The sequence below is a fragment of the Bemisia tabaci genome, chromosome 2 (genome assembly GCF_918797505.1).
Source record: "Bemisia tabaci chromosome 2, PGI_BMITA_v3".
In the NCBI taxonomy this organism is placed as follows: domain Eukaryota; kingdom Metazoa; phylum Arthropoda; class Insecta; order Hemiptera; family Aleyrodidae; genus Bemisia; species Bemisia tabaci.
Window position 1 is genome coordinate 12,740,611 of NC_092794.1, and position 21,658 is coordinate 12,762,268.

Sequence of the window (21,658 nt, forward strand, 5' to 3'; positions counted from 1 at the left end):
CCGTGCATCTGTCACAGGCCGTAGTTGCAAGATTGAAAAGTCTTTTACCTTTAGGTTATTTGCTTCGAGTAGTTTGAATTTGTTATCCAGAGACAAGAGACCCTCCATTGGCCTCTTGGCGACAGGTGGAAGCTTTTACTTTCGGGGATTCGACACTTCCTTATGGACAATCATAAGCAGAAACAAGAGACCCTCCACTCGTATCTCGGCTACAAGGCCGGATTAAGGGGGTGGTCACATGGGCCGCGGCCCATGACGGCAAATCTAGGGGGCGGCAATTTTTGCAATTTTTTTAAATGTAGGTATAGAAAAAATCGGATTCAGAAAAAAAATTACAAACAAGAAAAGGCTACAAAATCTCTCATTTCCTAAAAGTATAGTAATTTCTACTTTTGTCGTCTTTCAGTGATACGAGAGCCAGCACCTTTAATTAGTCGAGTTAAGAGAGAAATCAAACACACAATATGGCTCGGAACGGCGCGACTTAGGGAGAAATGATGACGAGGACTTGAGATGAAAAGGAGAAGCCCTCGGCGCGGCAATCGGCATGTTACACATATTAGCGCCTACAAGACTGCACGAATACTTCACGCATTGCATCAAACATCGTGCGGTCATTGTGGTCAGCGTGAAACGCATAGCGCCTACAAGACTGCGTGAATACTTCACGCATTGCGACAAACACAGTGCGCGGTCAGCGTGAAACGCATATCGCCTACAAGACTGCGTGAATACTTCACGCATTGCGCCAAACACTGTGCGGTCGGCGCGACGGCGGAAGTTAAAATCATTAAACCAAATTTTGTGTTTGTTCTTTCATAATTTTTTCGTTCATTTCTTATGAATGGAAGGCCTTGTCCATTAGAGATGGGTTTACGAAACTTGACTTTCGCGCAAAGTTTCGTGACCTTTTGCCATAGTAGTGTTGACAGGGCTTTCCCAGAAAATGGGTTGAACACGAGTAAACGCGTCTTATGCATCCCTCTCCCGCTGGCACGTTCACTTGATGGTTTTTATTGATGTTTCAAAACGAATGAGAAGGGGGCGGCAAAATACAGGCGGCCCATGGGCGGCAAGTAGGAAAATCCGGCCCTTCTCGGCTATAGTGGAAGCTTTAACTTTCGGGACTTCAACATCAAACTGTTGATTGACCATGTAGGTCGGTCAACAGCCGAAAAAAGAGTGATTACGATTGCTCTCTTATGATTGACCGTAAGGAATTTTGAATTCGCGAAAGTAAAAGCTTCCACCTATCGCCAAGAGGCCAATGGAGGGTCTCTTGTCTCTGAAAATAAGGGAGCTAGAGTCACCACTCTTTTTTCGGCTGTTGACCTACCACTTGGCGGATGATGAGCTTCGAGTAACGTCATGAGCTAAACAAGTTTCTTAAACTTCGGTTTGTTTGCAAAACGAAACTGCCAACACGTTGTTGGCCATCAACCAAGTAGGTGGGTCAACAGCTGAATGTTGAAGTCCCAAAAGGAAAAGCTTCCACCATTGCCAAGATACTAGTGGAGGGTCTCTTGTCTCTGAGTGTGAGTTTGTTGTCGCAGTTGTGGTTAAGGCATCTCTGGATTATATCAGAATGACGGGGAGATGATGAATATTCGATGTAAAGAATTGGAAATAAAAACCACCTTTTTGTTACGATAAGTTTCCATCTCCCATTTCGATGTATGTTTTGTCAAGTTTGCCAAATTTTTTATAATTTCGTTTTTGCATTTCAGCTTCGGCAGCCTGCAAGCGGAAAGAGGACCCTCAAATTATGTCAGAGCATACTCCTGCTACCAAGAAACCTCGTTTAGTTTTTACAGATCTTCAGCGACGCACGCTTCAAGCTATATTTAAGGTGAGTATTAGGATGTTAATTTTATGGGGTTGTTGATGGCATAGAGCGAAATCGGGAGAAATCTTGGAGGTAGACAATAACAAGCGAGTCACAGTAATTGTAAATTGGTTAAAAATGACCTGCCTAGGTGACGGCCCACGATGCAGGTACCGACAAAAAAACTAAATCATAAGAAACTGAAAAATCTTGAAAATTTCAAAGGTGTTTGCCGAAATCATAGGATATTTTCATCTTTACTCGTATTTACAATTTTTCACGATGACAAATCCTTGTTATCCCTTACAGAAATTAGTTTTCCTAGTTATATGCTTCGGAATTTTGCTCAAGACTTGTTGAAATGGCCCTTTTACAAGGTGCGATGCTGATAACTTTAAACCTCTCCTAGTGACAATGTGAACCATAGGAGACATACTAAGGGAAGGAGCTGTTTAAGGAACGACTATGAGTATACAACCGTTAGACTCAAAATTGGACCGCTTTTAGCAGAAAGGAACCAAGTCAATAAAGCAGTTGATGCCAATTTCAACTGGATACTTTAATTATTCATAATAGAACTTTTGTGAAGATTTCTTTTACAATTTTAAGGAATTTGCTTCGTGCCATGGAGAAAATGTATTCAAAGCACAAAAATCCGCACAACCGTTTTCATATCAAAAATTAAATCGGCTGATTCAATGTGGCAATAGCTGATGTGGCTTGGTTCACTGAAAAAAAAAGATTGATAGAACTTACCATTCCTTCACGCTGTATTTCACACAGCGTCGATTCTGCCAGAGGAATAACTACCTGTACCAGCATGTAGTAACGTTTACCTTTCCTCTGGCAGAATTGACTCTAAATTATTGACGCTGTGTGACATACAGCGCGAAGGGTTGGTACATTCTACTAATATTTTTTTCAGTGTTCCTATCTGTGTAACGCAGTCCAATTAATAGTGCGGACCCGCACTATTCTAGCATCCTGTTTCTTTGAATAATCGGGTCATAGTTTCAGTGTTTTCATCTTCCTCACTCTTTTTCATTTTTTGAATTATAAAAAATCAAGCGATTTAGTTATTTACATGAAAAGGGTTGGGTTGCAGATTTTTGTGCAAATTTGAATAAATTTTCTACATGGCACGAAGGTACATACATAGGAGTCGCTCTCACAGCGCTCTCCGGCGCTCTGCGACGCCTAAACGCCACAAAACTCGGTCCTCCCACAGATCATCAAGGAGTTGGCACTCCCGCATCTCATCCATAACCCCCTGTCGCCAACCTTTCACCGGAAGTCCCCTTCGTCTCCACCCAGGTACGAAGGTAATTCCTCAACATTTTAAAATAAATCTTCACGAAAGTTTTTTTGAATTTTATAAAATGACGCGGAATTTTGTAATTCCAGGAAACAAAGAGGCCTTCGAAGGAGATGCAGGTTACGATAGCCCGGCAGCTCGGACTGGAGCCCACGACGGTGGGTAACTTCTTCATGAACGCGCGGCGCCGCTCCATGGACAAGTGGAAGGACGAGGAGCCGGCCAAGGCCGGAGTGGGCGTCGGTGTGGGCATGGGCGCCCTCGGGATGGGCGCCCTCTCCGACGACCAGCCATCGCCCAACAACCTGGGCGGCCAACACCACGACTTGTGACATACAGCCGGCTACGCGCTCCAGCACTTGGTGTTCTTGTGAGCCCCAACCGCCACCCCTTTAAAGTACAACTTGTATAAATTGTTATTGTTATTTCGAGGGAATCTTGCCCTCATCGTCGTGCAATTTAGTCAGCTAAGATTTCTACTCGCGAGATCGGTGCTGATTCTTCAATGCAGGTAACAGAGGCGGATGTAGCAATTTGGCAACACCGCATTTCTCTCATTTAAACCTGTGCTAAATAATCGATTCTTGTCGGAGTACCTGGCCCCTCCAAGAATCGATACATTTCCGTAGATGTAAATGGAGAAAAGACAATGATGCCAATTTGCTGGATCCGCCAAGGGTCGGCAACACTGGGATCCGTCAATTTAAATGTATGTAATATAATCGATATAGATCGATTCCATGCGGCTCATGCTGCCTCGCCAAAAATCGATTACATCGGATTTAAATGGAGGGAAAGCAGTGTTGCCAAATCGGAAGAATTGCCACTGCACGAGGTTAAGGGACACTTCGGCTGTCGTACGGTTGGAATGTATCAGGCAGAATGAAAGGGTTTTTACAGGAGTGGTACTGATCATGGCTTTAAATTTTCAATCCTTTTTGTTCCAAGACTATTTGTCCTTTTGAATTTTGAAGAAGACTCGATAGTTCCTGTGTCCTAGTGGTCCCAGAGTCATACATTTACGAACATACATTTTTGAATGCAGAGTAATAAAAATAACTGTATTTATTTAAAGCAGTGCTAGGCACTATACTTAATAGAGTAAAATCTGGACAGATTTTTCGGATTTTTTATCGTCAATTAATTGTGTGCTATCCGATATTGACAAAACTCACAATTTCTAATGATATTTAGGACTTTAACAAGTCAGCAAGCACTTGTGTGTCAACCTTATTTCAACTCAATGTTGCGTCTGCACTGTAAAACTGTGCAGCCCATGTGTCTCTTAACCTCACGCTAATTTCTCATAACATCTGGTTGTGCGCATTTAAGTTTCTATGAAAGTTCGGAACATTTATCATGCTCAGAAGTCTTCCTCTTTTGGGGATTTTCTCGAGAAATTAGTTAAGAAATTTTGTTTTAATGTACACACCCGCGCTGATACTCACGTTACTCAACGTATTCCAACGTTATAGTAGTTTCTTTTTTTATCGGTCATTTGAACGAATTCCTGCCAAACGGAACTATGTACATTAATGCATAAGCCCTAAAACCCATAAGAATATATGCATAACAGGGCTCACGTCACAATGCATATAGTTTCGTTTGGCAGAAATACGTCCATTTATGTGATGAACCGAATAACTCGAGTAATTCGTTCAGTCTGTGCTGGTGAGTGTATTAAACAACTTTTCTTTTAATTATTGATACTGGCTTAAAATTCTGGTTGATGTACGTCAAATCGTCATTGTTTTGATTGATTTAAAGTAGCATTTTGTTAGAATATTAGTTTTAACTGATGAATTTTATACCTTCAATCTATAGGGAAGAAACTCTTGAGATCCATTGCAAACAGAATGGATGTTGACTCAGAAACATCTAGCTGAAAAAACCACGATTTCAAAGCAGTCATGCAGAATTTTTTGCTCTTAATAGATCTTTGAATGCGGTGGTGTGGGTGCTGTCGGAAAATCGATCCAATGGAAAAGGGAAAATCAATAACATTGTTCCCGCGGACTTATCAAAGTTTCATTACCATCATTTTGAGTACCCGGTCCAAATTAAGAGCGTTTGTGGCAAATTATGTGACGTATTGGTCATTCTCCCGCCGTGCCTTGATAAATGAAATTTGCGGACAAAATACGCAAATTTTCAAATGTTTTTAATATTTGATGATATCAATTTGAGAGAGCTATATGCCCAGCCGAATAAAACACGCCCCTTGCTCCAGTATGAAAGTATGAGAACAGCAAAAATAGCAAAGTAATCACAGAAGATAAACAGTTCGAGAAAAGCTTTGATTTCATCGTTATAAAAACTTAAGTGTGGGCAAACTGTGGATTATACGGGAACTAAGTAATTTCATTTAAAATTTTAACTGATGTATTTAAAATCTGGTTTTGCATCGCCAAAAAGAGTAATCTGGGCTTAAAATCTCGCTCTCTATATTTTATTCTTACATTTCATATTGAGATGGCGAGTGGTCGGGCAATCTCATTAACAAGGTCAATGGTACTTCCAAAATGGAGATTAGATGTACGTGTGCGAAAGTCATTCTACAATATGTATTTTAAATCCCCAATGATAGTCATTATTTTTATTTACTCTTGTATTTCTAAACTTTTCTAGTCAATATAAGTTTCTCTTCATCTCTAGTCTTGGACCTGATCTCTCCTTGTGCGTCAGGCAAATTGATGAGATTTTTGTACAAATTTTTTCTGGTCGAACTCGGCTCGGCTTGAGATTTTTTCGATCTCTTAAAATGAAATTCCATAAGTAGTTAATTTTAACTGTGGCTGTGACTATTTTCATATGTACTTAATTTTCAAAAGTTACATCATCGGTAACATTTTTAAATGGTCTCCTAGGCTCATTTATGAAGCTAATATGCTAGTCATGAATACCTTTATTTTTACCACTTGTGTTACTTCTTAATTTATTATTGTATCTGCTTGTTCATATATATTCACCAGGAGTGTAGTTTTTTGAGAGTTTGGAACTCAAGTACTTTTGATCATCCTTACTTCTCTCCTCTTTAATGTTAATTCAATGGTCTGACTTTATTGTATATGCTTAGTTAAAAGGAAAGTAAAACGATCAATTTATTGAACAAGATAATGCTACACATTGTGAAGATGATACTTCAATTATGTTGTTCTGATCAATTCACTCAATATATTATACAGTTTAGATTAATTGAAAATTTTGATGAATCAATGAAAGCTTACGAGGAACTTGAGAGTTGTCGAGAGTGCAAGTTCAAAGATTTTATATCCTTAAGATTATTGTAGATACAGACACGTAATGACATTTGAAAGCTCCTTCCTTCAGCTCTCTGATGAGTTTTAGAACAGTTAATTTGGTGGATTAGAATTCAAAGAAAGAGGAGTTTTCGAGCTCAACTCCTTTCCGCGCAGGTCCCACAGCAGTGGCAAGACGTGAATTATAGAGTATCGATATTCCCCCATTTGATGTTGTGGTAAAGAATCGATTATTAATGGGTTCGTCGCAAACATCCTGTAAATCCATCCTTTCCCATTGTTTGTTATTCCATTGGCACGTGAACTACTACATCTGTCGCAATTTTTAAGTAAGTAATTCGAAGAAGGTAGAGCTTCTTGCAAAATACAATAAAGAACCATTAAATGCTAAAACATAGCAGGATTGGCCTCCTATACCGTGCTAAATTGCACTTACTTAAGTATTTTTTTTCTTCTTAAACTCTTAATGTAAACACGACTCGTTTGCTTAAAACCATCTCCTTAATGTTCTATAACTCGTAGGCTAGCTCAATGCGGTGGCCTACAGATATATTTTACCGACTCTCTGTATCTATTTTAATAATTTAGAAAAAATATAATCTTTAAACTTACTTTCTCGACGGCCCTTGTAGTTGAAGAATGTCACAGAATGATTTGTGGTTAACTTGACTTTCTCATAAGAGTTTTCATGTCTCTGAAAAAAAAGAAGGAACTCCTCATGTCCTCTTATTACCTTCCTCTTGTGACATCAAGCTGAACATATGATATTTCAACATCAAATAATAGCGCCAGTGGGTAGGTGGGTATGTTGACTATCACAGGTAAAAAATACCTCTTGGTTCAATAGTGCAGTTTCTTGTCGCCGGATTTAAGAGTCTGGACTCTTGTTTCAATGCAAAATCCGCTTGAATCAATGCAAAATCCGCTTGAATCGATAAAAAATCCGCTTGAAACAAGAGTTCAAGACTCTTAAATCCGGCGACAAGAAACTGCACTCTTAAGTCAATGCAATGTGGCATTGGTCCAAGAGGTTATTTTACCAGTGATTTTTTTGAAAGGTGTGAATAATTTCCGAGATTGAAATTCTGACTCATGCATATGTATAGTTGTAAATAGATTGAATTTTTCAAAAAGGAACCGAGAGCATTCGAATGGTACCAGGATTGTGCAACTTACATTTTTTGTAAATAGTTACTTTAATCATGCAAAAATTTAAATTCACAAAGGTACCTAATTTTCGTCTTGAATTCATAGATTATTTGGAGTAAAGATAAAACCTGTTCAGATGATACATTTATATTTGCAAGGTAAAAAGAGTCGCAAAATCTTACATTGAAATGCTATTGGTTCCTTCTTGCAAAATGCAATCCAAATGTCGCTATGTACTGACGAAAGGACAAAAGTTTGGAACTATACTCCATTATTACAAACACGTGTGCTGAATGTTGTGCAAATAAGTCAAAACTTCCACATTCCATGTATTGCATTTTACGTTCCCTACAATGTTTTTTTTTATTTTTATTTTTTGATATTTACTTACTGTATCGCTCACTGATATTATAACAAACATTAGCGAATTCAGGAATCTCGATAGATGAGCTTACAAAGCAAATGTGCTTGATACATTTTTTTCTTATTTAACTCCAGTGTCGAGGCGTGAATGATCGATTATAGATATTTTCCCAATTGAAGCTATGGTAAGGAATCGACTGTTACGGTGTTCGCTTCGAACACCTGAATAATCGATCTTTTTACTTACATAGGTTTCAATGCCAGAGGAATCGATATATTGCAAAGCACGCCACGCCACTCACTGTTTAACTCCCATTTCATACTTTTTCGGTGAGCAGTGTCGGTCTGGCTCGAAAATTCTTGGGGTGCTGATTCGTTTTCGCGGCCCCTATTTTAGGGTGGAGCCCCCCAACTGACCAAAAGTCCTCCTATTTGGGTTTTAAAGTTTGAGGGGCCCCTACATGAATCTTGCCAGGGTTTTCTGAGCCACCCGTCAGAATTTCTGTGGCGCTGAAGCACCATAGCACCCCTAGCTACACCGCCCCTCGTAGCAAGAGGGGGATGATAGCTTTCTTTAACTATCTTGCATTCATCACTGGTTGCAAAAGGCAACAAACATTATAGAACTTATCACCCCCCGCTAAAAACTCAATTTTCACAAAAAAGAAGTCAAGGAAACTCTCAATATGAACGGAAATAGTGAAGATATTGCGTGAGAAGAGGTGAGGAGGAGTGATTTCTGGAGTAGTCGTGACATGTAATTAACTACGACAAATAAAACAAATGAATAAACAAATAAAATCAGGATCGTCCTAAATAATGATCATTGTATATTACTGAATCACTGTTAGTTGCCTTACCTAGTAATACGTCTAACATGCATATATGTATATTTTATTTAATTAATTAGTCACATATATCCAGTCAATCTTAATGTCAGATACTCCCACCGAGTCAGGAAATTTAAAATGCGCCTAGTTTTTTCTGCGAATATTTGGAACATTACAGGTGTGTCGGAATTGGTCAGTTAACTAACTTTCGAGATATATCAAATAAGAGAAAAAATATCAAAATGAGGAAAAATAAGTTTTTCATTTGTGTTCGTCTCGTCGAGAGAATCTGAGTTTAACTCTATCCTCCTTTGTTTAGATCTCTTGTAAAGATCTTCTGTAAAGAGCGTTGTAGTCTCTCTCTCCTGCCCCCCTCTCTCTTTCTGCCCCTCTGTAGAATATCTCAAAAAATCTTGCTGTTCGAAATGGTAGCTGTTTTCATTCCTGAAGCAATTTACCAGCTCGCCTCGTATTTCCCCGTAAAATGTTCTGTTAGAAATTTAAGGTAATTATAATGTGAGTTAAATAATAATAAGGACTTAAGGTAAACGGGACGGAAGGTACTTAAGATATTTTTTACCGATTGAAAAAAAACTTGAATCAAAATTTAAGCTAATGTTCCCAATATGCAAAAGAAGACAACTTTTCGCTATTACTGAGTTTTCTGTTATACATTCATGTTCATACTAATCCTTAAATTCAAGAGTTATTTTCTTTAATTTTGTAAATTTTGTTGTGTAGAGGAAAGTCTAATATCAAAGAGAAATTCCACAAAAGTTATGAGTGTTCAACATCATGAACACATGAAACCTCAGAGATGCGACAAATTGTTTTATTAGCCCCTTTCCATGTCAAAGTGTCCATATTGGATCGCAACAATGACTGGTGCACACAATCTAAGTCAAATGACCGTGTAAGGTCAAGTATTACATGTGCTAGTCTTACCCCTGTAAGAAATTGAAAAATAAAAAACAAATTAGGAAATATTTATGGATAGTATATTTTGTTGATACTTAATTAAATACTCTGTAAGAAGTTTAGGGATACATTTGTAGATTATTATATGTACACTGATCTCTTATATTGATTGTACATTTGTAGATTTGACATTAATTGTAGATTTTTAAAGATGATAAATGGTTACCGAAATTTGTAGCTGGTGTAGGTTCAGAAAATTTTATCAATGGTAAAAGCACACCTGCCGAGCCTTACTCCTGATATTAATAATTGAACATAATTAAGTGAAATATGAAAATAAGATCCATCTGAAATAGGAGTTTTCGAAACAGTGTATAGTCCGTTTTGGTGCTATTGCACACATGTTGTTCCAATTTCCACAATCGGCCAGCTGGAGTCAATATCCGTAAATTTTCCACTGTACAGATCGCCTTTTATGCATGTGCAATCTTAAAGAGGAGACGTGTTAAGAAGTGATGCTGTGATCATGATTAGACCAGCAGACAATTTCAATAGCTAGCGTAACTCTTTTGGTTCATTAATACAACTATTCGTGCTCTGAAAATATGCGTGTTGCATACACAAAAAGTTGAAGGCACTTTTGGTGTTCTTGACCGAGCATCGTGTCATCACAAGTCGCCGCTGACAATGAGATGTATTACTCCATATATGGAGCAATACATCTCATAGGAGTATACTCCTATGAGAATTGAGGAAAGGACGGGAAATCAAGGAGTAAAAGTGGCGATGAAATCTGTTTCATTAAAGCTCATCTCGTAAACAATCGAATGTACTATTGTACACGCTGCGCAAATTTTCTCTTAATTTTCTCTTTTTTTCCTTTTCTCCTTCGAATTTGTGTATGCGACACGCATCTCCAGAACAAAAATAATTGTATCAAGGCATTACTTCAACTGAAACGCCGTTGGAAACATTTAGTTTTGTTCAATTTCTGTTTCAAATGTATTCATCCCTTTTTTATTCAGTTTTGTTCAATTTCTGTTTCAAATGTATTCATCCCTTTTTTATTCGTGCACTAATAAAATGTTATATTCTTGGTCGTCAGTTAGAAAAGGGACCGTAGCATACGGCGACGAAATTTTTAAGATGAGAATGGGTGTATGGTATGTATAAGAAGCTCCTCACATCTTTCAATTTACAGGGGACCCTCTGTCCGCTTAATAATCCTCAATAATTTCAAAATTGAGAAATGTCAGGTATAATAATTTTCTGTACATTCCAGGATAATTGCGAGCAGTCAGGTGCTTATTACTTATTACACTGTAATGGCCACGATGAATTTTCCCTTTTTATTTTGTATGCACTCTAAAAATTGACGGGCTCTATTGTCTAAGTACCTACTAGTGGAATATGTATTGTCTCCACAGAAGTTTGGCGTTTTTTCTGTTAAAATTTTCATCCTTCATTCCAACCATTCCAAACTCTTTCTGCTTTTTCCGCTTTTGATCATCACTTGACTCATTTTTTCTATTATTTGTTTTTCTAGTCATGTATTAATTTATTTAAAGGGTGTCAAGGATGAAGGAGTTAAGTGAACATTTAGAAACATTTGTTTTTCTAGTCATGTATTAATTTATTTAAAGGGTATCACGAATGAAGGAGTTAAGTTAACATTCAAAAATTACGGGACAGTTGTACGAAAAACTCAACTCAAGCTGAAAAATAATATGGAAGGTATTCATCTTGAATTCAAAAATTGAGGCGAAAGACGAAAGTAGTATTTAATTTCATAAATATTTTGTCAGGTGAGCTACACACGAGATGAATATCGTAAAAAAATTTCAATACTTGTACACTTAACTCTTTTATGCTTGAAACCCTTTGTTTATTTATTGATTTATTTATTTACTTACCCCGTAATTTCTAAAACTATTTATTTTTGTCATTCTTGTCAATTCAATTAGGTAACATTATTTATTCTATTATTTACTTACGTTTGAGATGTTATTTTAGTTCGCTAGACACATTGTTGTGATTGTTTTTGTTCATTCATCAATTGAATGTTTCCTCAATATTTTTTATGCGCAGATTTGCCCTTTGTATGATGTGTAGATAAATTGAAAAAAATTAGAGAATGTTTCCTAGAATCATGTTTATTTTGGATTGGCTCCTCTTCCTAATAATAATTAGCCATGACGATAATAGCTACCTTCATCCAAGCAGGGTGGCAAAATTTCATGAAATATTAAATCATGAAATTTCTCTTGAAATATTTCCGGAAATTTTAGAAATCTTTGAAATTTAAGGCATTTAGACTTGAGAATGAGGTGTCGATGATCAAGGTTTCTTTGCACTTAAGTGCGGTTTGTATACATATACGTAAGTAGTCCCTGAAAAATTCGCTTCAAGAATGTCATAAATTTCTTAAGCTTATAGGCCCGTGAAATTGCCGGAAGTGTTTCATAGAAATTTCTAATGTTTCATACCTTTCTTACGTTCCACCCTGCATCCAAGTGTGGTGACCGTTAACACTACAAAATCGTCGAGAAATGGTACAATGGACCACTAAACAGGGTAAGAAATTAAACACTACAGCTCAGTTGATCTCATCAAATTCTCACGCAGAACAAGTTGGACTCATCAAAAACTTCCAAAATAAACGACTATGTCAGCAATAAACACGCGTAGTTTACAATATAAACAGTAAATTCAAACTTGCTCCTCGCAAAAAATCATAATTAACTTAGGCCAAATTTGGCTCAGAAGTCAGCTGAAACGTTTGGAAAATAACTAGGGCCTCGTCTTACCCAAACCTCCTTCCTCTTCTACTACAATACTTTTCATTTTGTAAAAACTAGCCAGTATGCAGAAAAAATTTTCCATCGTAAAATATAGTGATTACACCGAAAGTAGTTTGGTGCTCAATTTTAGTTTGAAAAGACCATGGTTTTTTGTGTGTGGGGAGTATGATTATAATATGTTTTAAAAAAAAAAATTCAACTTATGAGTCCGTCGTATTCTACATGAAGTTGTACCCTGCCCAAATGTCTACGGAATGGTTTAAGAAAGCTATACAAACTGGATAAACAAAAAGACCCAAATCACATTGATTCGTCTAATAGAAAAATGAATTTTATTCAGAATCACAAATTCGTAAAAGTTTACAAATATATTTGGCTGAACAAACATTCTATTTATTAGGCACTTACACGGTTTTGATTTTTGAAGAAAAGCAAGTAAAAAACGAAAACACAGGGGGACGTAAATAAATATTTAGGATGAAGCACTGCAATAGGTACGAGAAGGAAGCAAATGAATTTAACAAATTTTTGACAAAACATTTGCATATTACAAGGCACGAAATTTGGAGATCTATTGTCCTAGAACTCCTCTTTGGTTTTTATAAAATTAAAGTTCTGGATCGAACATCCGTATCTTTCAATGAAAAAGAGAAAAAAAATTGAAATTTTTGAAATTTTCGTCGGTTTTGTTTTGCAGCTTACAATTTTTGATAACTTTGTGATTCTAAAAGACCGTTTCAAACAGAATACGAAATTCAAGAAACAGAGAGGGGAAGTGGTAGGTTGGCAAAGAAACGGGAATAAGGCAAAAGGGAGGGCAGGCTTTGGAACTGAACCGTGATTTTCATAGCCCCATGCCGATGTATATTTTAATTACAACTTAGTGTTGCGTGCACTCTCTGCGATTCGAAATTATGCTTGTATTCAATCGTTTTTAATTGAAATGAGTATCACAAGTTGAAGAAAAGCCGCAAAAAAAATTTCTCCCACACGAAATAGTGGAAATCAATTTTAATAAAAATTGCTGCCACTTAAAGAAACAAGCACATCCCAAATTCTAATGCGGCCTTTTTCAGAAACCTCTTCAATCCCACTTGAATTATTTAGATCGATGAGGGAAAGTTGTCTCCATACCTATTTTGCCCGATTTTTTTAGTTCAAATTATGTCCTAACCTCTGGAATAAGCGCAAGATTTATGTTCGCATCTTACTTTTTCTTCTTCTATCACTTCACAAAACACATACAAACACTGATCGAATATACAATCTAACAAAAATTATAGCAATAAATATCTATCAATTATGAATCTAATATGTACAATAAATAATTTTAACGCCTAAAGTGTTAAGGAAAAAATTGTTCAAGTTAAATGCAGTTTTTATACGTCCCTGGGACGATGGGGCTGTTATTGCTTCGTCGTGACAAGTACTATATTAAACTGACGTTTTGAATGAAGGGGCTACCAGCTCAAGGTATTTCTGATAATGAAATATCCCGTTAAAAAGAAAAAGAAAAAGAGAGATGAACAGTAGAATATCAGGAAATGATCGGTGAATCGTGAATTTTTAAGTAAAAAATTGTGTCATTATGCCATATTACATCAAATTTTGATAACATTTTCCTCAAAATCAAATTGAGTATTTGTCAAATAGTTTTATCAAGTCATGATCCAGAAATCCCTTAAGTCAAAAGACATTCAACCAAAGGAGCATAGACAGTATAAAATAAAAATAAATAAAAATTTATAATAAATAATGTAAAAAAAAGAAAAAAATTAATGTAAACTACTAAATTTGAATCCAGAAATTGACTGAGATCTGCTTCATAATACTTTATAATCGTTTTAAGCATTGACCATAATTTAAATACCAAGAATTACTAGAGAGTAACCTAGAAATTAAGCGTGGAATGGGAAGAAAGTTGAACGTTTTCTTAGTTCTGTAGTAAATTGTAAAAATCCAGTTTTTTAAAAAATAAAAAATATTTTTCTTTGGCACAACTGGCTTCCTATCGAGGTTCATTTATTTTGATAATTTACTTTCTCCCTTAACTTTAAAAGTATATTTTGAAATGGAAGATAAGCTGAAGATAGATAGTAATAGCAAAACTTTGAAGCCACGTTTCCTCGTTTGCAAAGCTGCAAATTATCCGTTTTACTTTATTTTTATTTTATTTTTTATCAGACAACCGATTGACGCGACTTTTTTAAGATTTCTGTGATTTTTCTTTTCTCTTTGAAGAATCTTCTACGTATACATTTCTATGTGTGAAATTGCTTTGTCAGTCATCAAAATAAAAAAATAAAAACGGAAATGTTGAAACACTGCAATAGAGGTACGTGTACTCTATTTTAGCTTCCGATTTACAAGTCTCGAATGAATGCCACAGCTCCACATGATTCTAGATCGCCTTTGATAGAAAAACGGAAAGCCAATGGCTCTTCGCGCCAGATAAAAACGCACTTTTACAAAAGTGGTGCAACACAAGTCTCATTTCAGGTTTCATTTGAAGTGAAAGGATGTCACACCTCTTGTAAAACAAAATCGGCACTCAAGTTATCTTTGCATCCTTCTATAAAAAGAAAATAATCATATCTTGCGGATTTCGTCCCAGAAAAGTGACTCAATTCAAAAATCAACATTTTTAAACGCGGCAAGGATTCCAAGCCTCAACACTAAGCACCTACTCTGTCGTGGAAAAAAATTACGAGTAGCTTTTCATGGTGGAAATATGATATCACCAACTTATGAGAACCGCTGCTGATTATGAAACTGATTTAGTTTGAACCACGACGGCAACGTTTTCCGGGAGATGGAGCGAGATTCAGTCACTTTTCCCCACTTTTCACGTTGGTATGATTTCAGTCCGCAAGGATCAGCGGTGCCGATCAGTTTGAACGACGATTCTTGCGTATAACTTGAAAAGGGAACATCATAAGGACGATCACTGGCTCTTCACTGCAGGCTTTGGTTGCACCCTGAATATGATACTTCTGATATTCTGGAATGGAATCTCGAACAGTATTGTTAACGCTATCGACGCAACAGCTATTGATATTAGCTCTTTGAAGTTTATCTGAAACAAAAATTGTGAAAAAAAGTGTTTTAAATCATCACACGAATTAGATTAATCGAACAGTACCTATTATTCTGATTTTGCCTAGCTACATGTGACTCTGGAATATTCCCTCCTATTATTCATTCTTTTACCGGGAAACTGAAACTAGCGCCATCATTGTGCCTTGAAGTCTCATAAGAATACATATATCGTCATCTTCCGGTCAAAGTATCACAAAGGCCATGCGATATTTCAAAGTTTCCGCCGCCTCTTTATTTTTTTACTGAGAAATGGTTCAATGAATCTGGTCGAAAATTTCACTGCATTTTTTTTTTGTACTGCCGATAAAATTCAGTGAAACTTTCAAACAAATTCAACCAACAATACCTCTGTAAAAAAATAAAATGGCGGCGAAAATTTTGAAACGTCGCATGGAGCTTGTGATACTTTGCCTGGAAGGTGACGATCTTCCGGCCAAAGTATCACAAGTGCCATGCGATATTTCAAAGTTTCCGCCGCCTTTTTATTTTTTTACTGAGAAATTGTTCAATGAATCTGTTCGAAAATTTCGCTGCATTTTTTTTTTGTACTGCCGATAAAATTCAGTGAAACTTTCAAACAAATTCAACCAACAATACCTCTGTAAAAAAATAAAATGGCGGCGAAAATTTTGAAACGTCGCATGAAGCTTGTGATACTTTGGCCGGAGGGTGACGATATTATTAGTTATTATGCAGGCATGGCCGGATTTACCTACTTGCCGCCCATGGGCCGCCTGTATTTTGCCGCCCTCTTCTCATTCATTGTGAACCATCAATAAAAACCATCAAATGAACGTGCCGGAGGGAGAAGGGTGCATAAAACGCGTTCACTCGTGTTGGACACATTTTTGCGTAAGCCCTGTCAACACTACTAGCAAAAGTTCAGTTTTGTAAACCTATCTCTGTGGGGACAAGGCCTTTCATTTGTAAGAAATTAACTAAAAAAATAAGAAAGAACAAACATAAATGTGGTTTAATAATTTTAACTTCCGCCGCCGTGCCGCGCTGACCACACTGTGTTCGGCGCTTTGCGTGAAGTATTCATGTAGTCTTGTAGGCACTGTGCGTTTGACGCAATGCGCGAAGTATTCATGCAGTCTCGTAGGCACTAATAAGTGTTACATGCCGACCGCCGCGTCGAGGGCGTCTCTTTTTCATCTCAAGTCCTCGTCATCATTTCTCTTTGCGCCGCGCCGCTCCAAGCCGAATTACGTGTTTGGCTCCTCTCTTGACTCAACTAATTAAAGGTGCGCAGTCTTTTGTATCACCGAAATACGTCAAATTTAGAAATTAATGAACTCTCAGGAAATGAGGGATTTTGTCACATGTTCTTGTTTGTAATTTTTTTTGAACCCGATTTTTTGTACCTGCATTTAAAAAAATTGCAAAATTTGCCGCCCCCTAATTTTGCCGCCATGGGCCGCGGTCCATGTGGCCACCCCCTTAATCCGGTCCTGTATGCAGGGGGATTCTTGTAAAGTGTCTACGTTATAAACCTCAAAAGTCAATCGAGTAATCTATGTGAACGAATTTTTTTATTGATTTTCGATCCTTATGGGTACCACATGACAATGAAATGTGAAATTGTTAGAAATTTCCTCTTTTCCAGCATTGGGCGCTTATATGCATGCAGGACTGTCTGAATTTTGACAGGTAAAAATTCAAAAGATTCGTGATCGCTCTCCAACGTCCGAACGTTGGAACCAAACCCTTGTTTTTTGTTTCCTCTGAGACTAAGTTAGAAAGAAAGGAAGCAACGCTGCCGTGCTAAGGAAGAACGCCGTAAGAACATTCGAGAGTTGCCAAATTTCCTCCGATAAAATGTTTATTTTTGAGGAATGTTATGAATATTTTCCCTTGAAATTTTCAGGAGCTTTAGATGAAATTGTGAACAAAATTATCTGCAAAGTTGGAAGGAAAATATTCATAAGTTTACCAGGAAATCGTGTTTTATCAAAAGAAATTTGACAACGCCTGAAGGTTCATACGGCGTTTTTCCTTAGCACGGCAGAACGGGTAACGCTCGTCTCCGGTAGGAAGCAATGAAATGTCAATTACCACAGCTTATCATCTAAAGAATAAATGAAGTCACTTACGAGTAAAAAGACTTGATACGTGTCAGCGTGCCGCGTCGTGCCGACATTGTAGAAGAAAACAGGGAATTGGGTTAAGTACACACTGTAAGAGAGCTTTGTACATATTACGAACCCTTTCCACGATAAAGCTCGGCCCATGATCCCTGCGAGAAAAGTGAGGAGAAAAAATGTGAGGAAAAAAACGCTATCATTGAAGAGCTTACCGGAAAAAGTAGTTACAGAGATACATGAACTGAGGAGCTTGGAGGACAAGGCGCGTAAGTGCAGTTTTTCATATTTCGAGAAATAGGTGTTTGAAGTTTCTAAATTACATGAATCCTTATAGCGGAAAGACAGTCCCAACTGACTTTTTGACGCTTAAAAATGGGAATTTGGGAGTGGATTCTTCACAGTATATGCATTAGGACTAGTTTTACTTAAAATCATTAATATTTCATTTTTTTTCAAAAACTGCACTTATGAGCCTTGTCCTCCAACTGGCCTCTCAACTGGTACTGGACTCAATTTTACAAAACAGAGATACCTAAATACGTACCTTTGCAATTTTTCTCAGATTAAGCAGCCTGCGTGTTGAGTTTCATTTGGACGTAATTCTATCAAACGAAACAATGTGCATTATGACGTGAGCCCTGTTATGCACATATTCTTATGGGTCTCAGGGCTCATGTCTTAATGCACATAGTTCCGTTTGACAGAAATACGTCCATTTATAGGCGAATGCCTAATGTCGATGGCTAAGGTGCGAAATCACGATCTTACTTCTATTGCGGTGTTTCAAAACCTCTGTTTCTGTTTGATTTTTTCGAGGCAAGACAAGGCAACACTATAATTTGAAATTTCTACGAAATATTCTGTTAATAAAGGAGAAAAATCAAGGAAACTTTCGTAAAATGAAATTGACTCATTTTCCGATGACAGGAAGTCTGCACCGTTGCAACGGAGATACGCGGTTTCGCATTTTGGCCATCGAATCGTGAGCGTCCAGGCATAGGGATTATTTTCGACAGGTCGCGTCGAAAAATCAGATTTTGCGATTTCCTTGAAGAACTCTCTGTGGTATGCCAAGCAATGAAACAAGGATGCAACACGCATTTCAATGCGGTAAGTTCTGATCATGGAGGCAAAATTTAGAATAGTGTTTTCTGAAGACGTCAACCCACCATAACTTGTTTTTGCTCTTAGTTTGTTTTTTTTTTTTTTTTTAAATTCCCGATCTAGGTAGGCTTCTCCTGTTCGATCCCACGCTATCAGACTCAGATCTCAGCTGACTCCCAAAATTATCAGTTAAAAATTCATAGGAAATTGAAAGAAGGAGAATCAGGAGACAAAAATGAGGAGGAGGAGGAAAGAATAAAGTAGGGGAGAGATAATCTGAGAAAAAAGAAGAGTAGTAGGAAAAAAAGATGAGAAACGAGAAAGAACAGGAAAAAATTGGACAAATAGATAATTATTATCTTTCTCGACTGTTTCCTCCTCTTCGCTCTATCTTTTCCCCTTCACCTCTTCTTTTTACTTTTTCTTTTCCTCCTCTTCCTCCTCGCTCCCAGCCCCATCTTTCTCTTCTTCCTACTCCCACCCTCCTCCCTTCCTCCACTCCTACCATCCTCCATTCCTACCATTCTCCCCTCCTTCCCTCCTCCCCTCCACCCCCCACCCTCCACCCCTCCACCCCTCCACCCCTCCACCCTCCACCCCTCCACCCCTCCACCCTCCACCCCTCCACCCCTCCACCCCTCCACCCCTCCACCCCTCCACCCCTCCCCTCCACCCCTCCACCCCTCCACCCTCCACCCCTCCACCCCTCCACCCTCCACCCCTCCACCCCTCCACCCTCACCCTGCTTCCTCCTTTCTTCCTCTTCGTCTTTCAATTTCTCAGGCGTCCCTATCTGACGTATGTTCGGAGCCGTAAGCTATGGAATTCATGTATATTTCTAATTGCAATTTATTTTTTTCTAAATTATTTACTATCTTCATTAGATGTTTATGATTAAAAATATGAGAAGTCATACCTCCGTTGCCCGTGTGCGAAATGAAGATGATCCAGGCGAAGTAGAGACACCAAGTGATCGGAGCGAAGGCCGCGTAGTTGGCGGCGTCCCACCTGTCGTAGACGTAGCTCTGATCGCCCATCTTCGACGGGCTCGCCAAGGAGTAGTAGAGCATACACAATGCTATCAGCCATCCTAGTGACAGGTGACTCTGAAATAAGGAAACTCATTTTTATCGCTGGTAAAACGAGGCAAGTGAAAACAGAATGGAGATATAAAAAGTATGCAAAAAAGAGAGGGAGCAGAGGAGGAGGGTTAAAGAGACAACTAAGCGTATGTTCGTGGGTGGGGTCGAAAAATAAACAGATCAGGTACGAGTACCAGAAGTGATAATAGTAGCAGTTGTGCAAGTAGTCGTAAATATGCATTTGCTCAGTACCTCATCGCGGCCGAGCTAATTGGATCGCACGGAGATAAATCTATGGCTTATAAACCAATTAGTGGTTCATATGGAACACCACTAATAGTAATGAAGGCAACATATAATAATAGTACATTATACCTTAGTTATGGTATATATACATACTATGGAACGAGCTACCACAATATGGTTTACAGACCAATAATCATTAGTTCATACAACTATGAATGGTGTTTCATACTAATTGGTGTATAAGCCACAGCTTTTTTTTTTTGGTGCGCATTCAGCTGAAAGGAACCAAGCCACATCAACTATAGCCAACTTTAACCGGGCAGTTTAATTTTTCGAGAACGTTTGTGCGGATTCTTTTGAGAATGTTGAAAAGTTTGCTTCGTACAATACAGAAAGTTCACTGAAATGTGCACAAAAATCCGAACGACCGTTTTTATGTAAACAATTAAATTACCTATTTAATTTTGGCAAAAGCTGATGTGTCTTTGGTTCCTGTCTTTGTTCCTGTCACGCGGTTCAATTACACTTGCATTTTACATTCGATGTGAGCAGCACTACAGGTGACACGGATACAATTTTAGAAAAAGAATTGCGAGACATTGAGCTTTATGTAAAGAAAGATTTATAAAGAAATTACATGAGCTTTCAAGCAAATGCCAATAAGAAAAAGAGCCCTAAAACTCACGCATCTGTTGTGACCAAGAACATTAGTCCGCTCAAAACAAAAAGATAAGTAGCTAAAAATTGGGAAAATTTTAAAGAGTAATACCTGTTTCAATTTGAAGTCCCTTCCACACCTCCTGAGGCAATAAGCTAGACCTATACCTATCAAGTAAACTGTGAGTCGGTGGGATGGAATAATGTATGAGAGATCAGCGGTGTCGAATAGACGATGGACTCTGAAAGCATTAAGACACGAATACATAAATACCTATATATAAATCTAAAAAGAATTGATAAGAAATTCGTATCATTGTTGAGTGTCTAGAATGGGCAGTTAAATATTTTCAACAAAAAGTAAGCGCTAAGAGATATAGCGATATCAGGTGTGTTTGTCTGAAATCTTTTCTTTTTCGAAAATGTTCCTTGCCTACTATACAGACAAAAATATCAAGACACAGTGTTATTTTTGTGCTCCTCTTTCACCATCAACCACCTCAAAATTCGTGACTTTTATCTTGAAGCTAACTCAAAATTACAATGCAGAGGATTTAGAGATTAACTCACGGATTGCCATAGTAAACGAATAAACTAAGCTGGTGAATGTAAGATGCGTAGAACCGCAGGATGGTGGAAAATACTCCCAAAACGAAAAGAGTGATCATTCCTGGTTTTGGCCACTTCCAAACAAGCCATACGAACAGGGGCGAAGTTAAAAACAGTTGTGTGTCGATCCCAATGTGATGAGTATGTGTTAAACACTGAAACAAATCATTTAACAAAACAAAATAAAATATTATAAAGGGTACGAATAATCAATCATACACTACGAGTGATCGTTTTCAGAAAATTCGAGCAAGCATTTTTGAAACCAAGAAGAAGTTTTAATTGGTTTGCTCTCATCCGCCACACAGCGGAT

General features: G+C 37.7%; 2 protein-coding genes across 2 annotated transcripts in view; one reads left to right on the forward strand and one right to left on the reverse strand.

Annotated features, from left to right (window-relative positions):
- The window catches only part of onecut (homeobox protein onecut), a gene marked incomplete in the record, with an annotated part of 32,355 nt that extends 20,548 nt beyond the window's left edge, over window positions 1-11,807 (forward strand). The window contains 2 exon segments of the mRNA XM_072296713.1: window positions 1,728-1,849; window positions 3,230-11,807. Of these exon segments, the coding sequence (XP_072152814.1) occupies window positions 1,728-1,849; window positions 3,230-3,472 (365 nt within the window).
- Window positions 11,808-12,770: 963 nt separating this feature from the next.
- The window catches only part of LOC109033734 (nose resistant to fluoxetine protein 6), a 62,900-nt gene continuing 54,012 nt past the window's right edge, over window positions 12,771-21,658 (reverse strand). The window contains exons 9-13 of the mRNA XM_019046488.2: window positions 21,307-21,500; window positions 20,849-20,978; window positions 19,668-19,857; window positions 17,657-17,799; window positions 12,771-15,537 (exon numbers count right to left, since the gene is read on the reverse strand). Of these exons, the coding sequence (XP_018902033.2) occupies window positions 15,406-15,537; window positions 17,657-17,799; window positions 19,668-19,857; window positions 20,849-20,978; window positions 21,307-21,500 (789 nt within the window). The 3' untranslated portion in view covers window positions 12,771-15,405. The remainder of the gene's footprint in view (window positions 15,538-17,656; window positions 17,800-19,667; window positions 19,858-20,848; window positions 20,979-21,306; window positions 21,501-21,658) is intronic.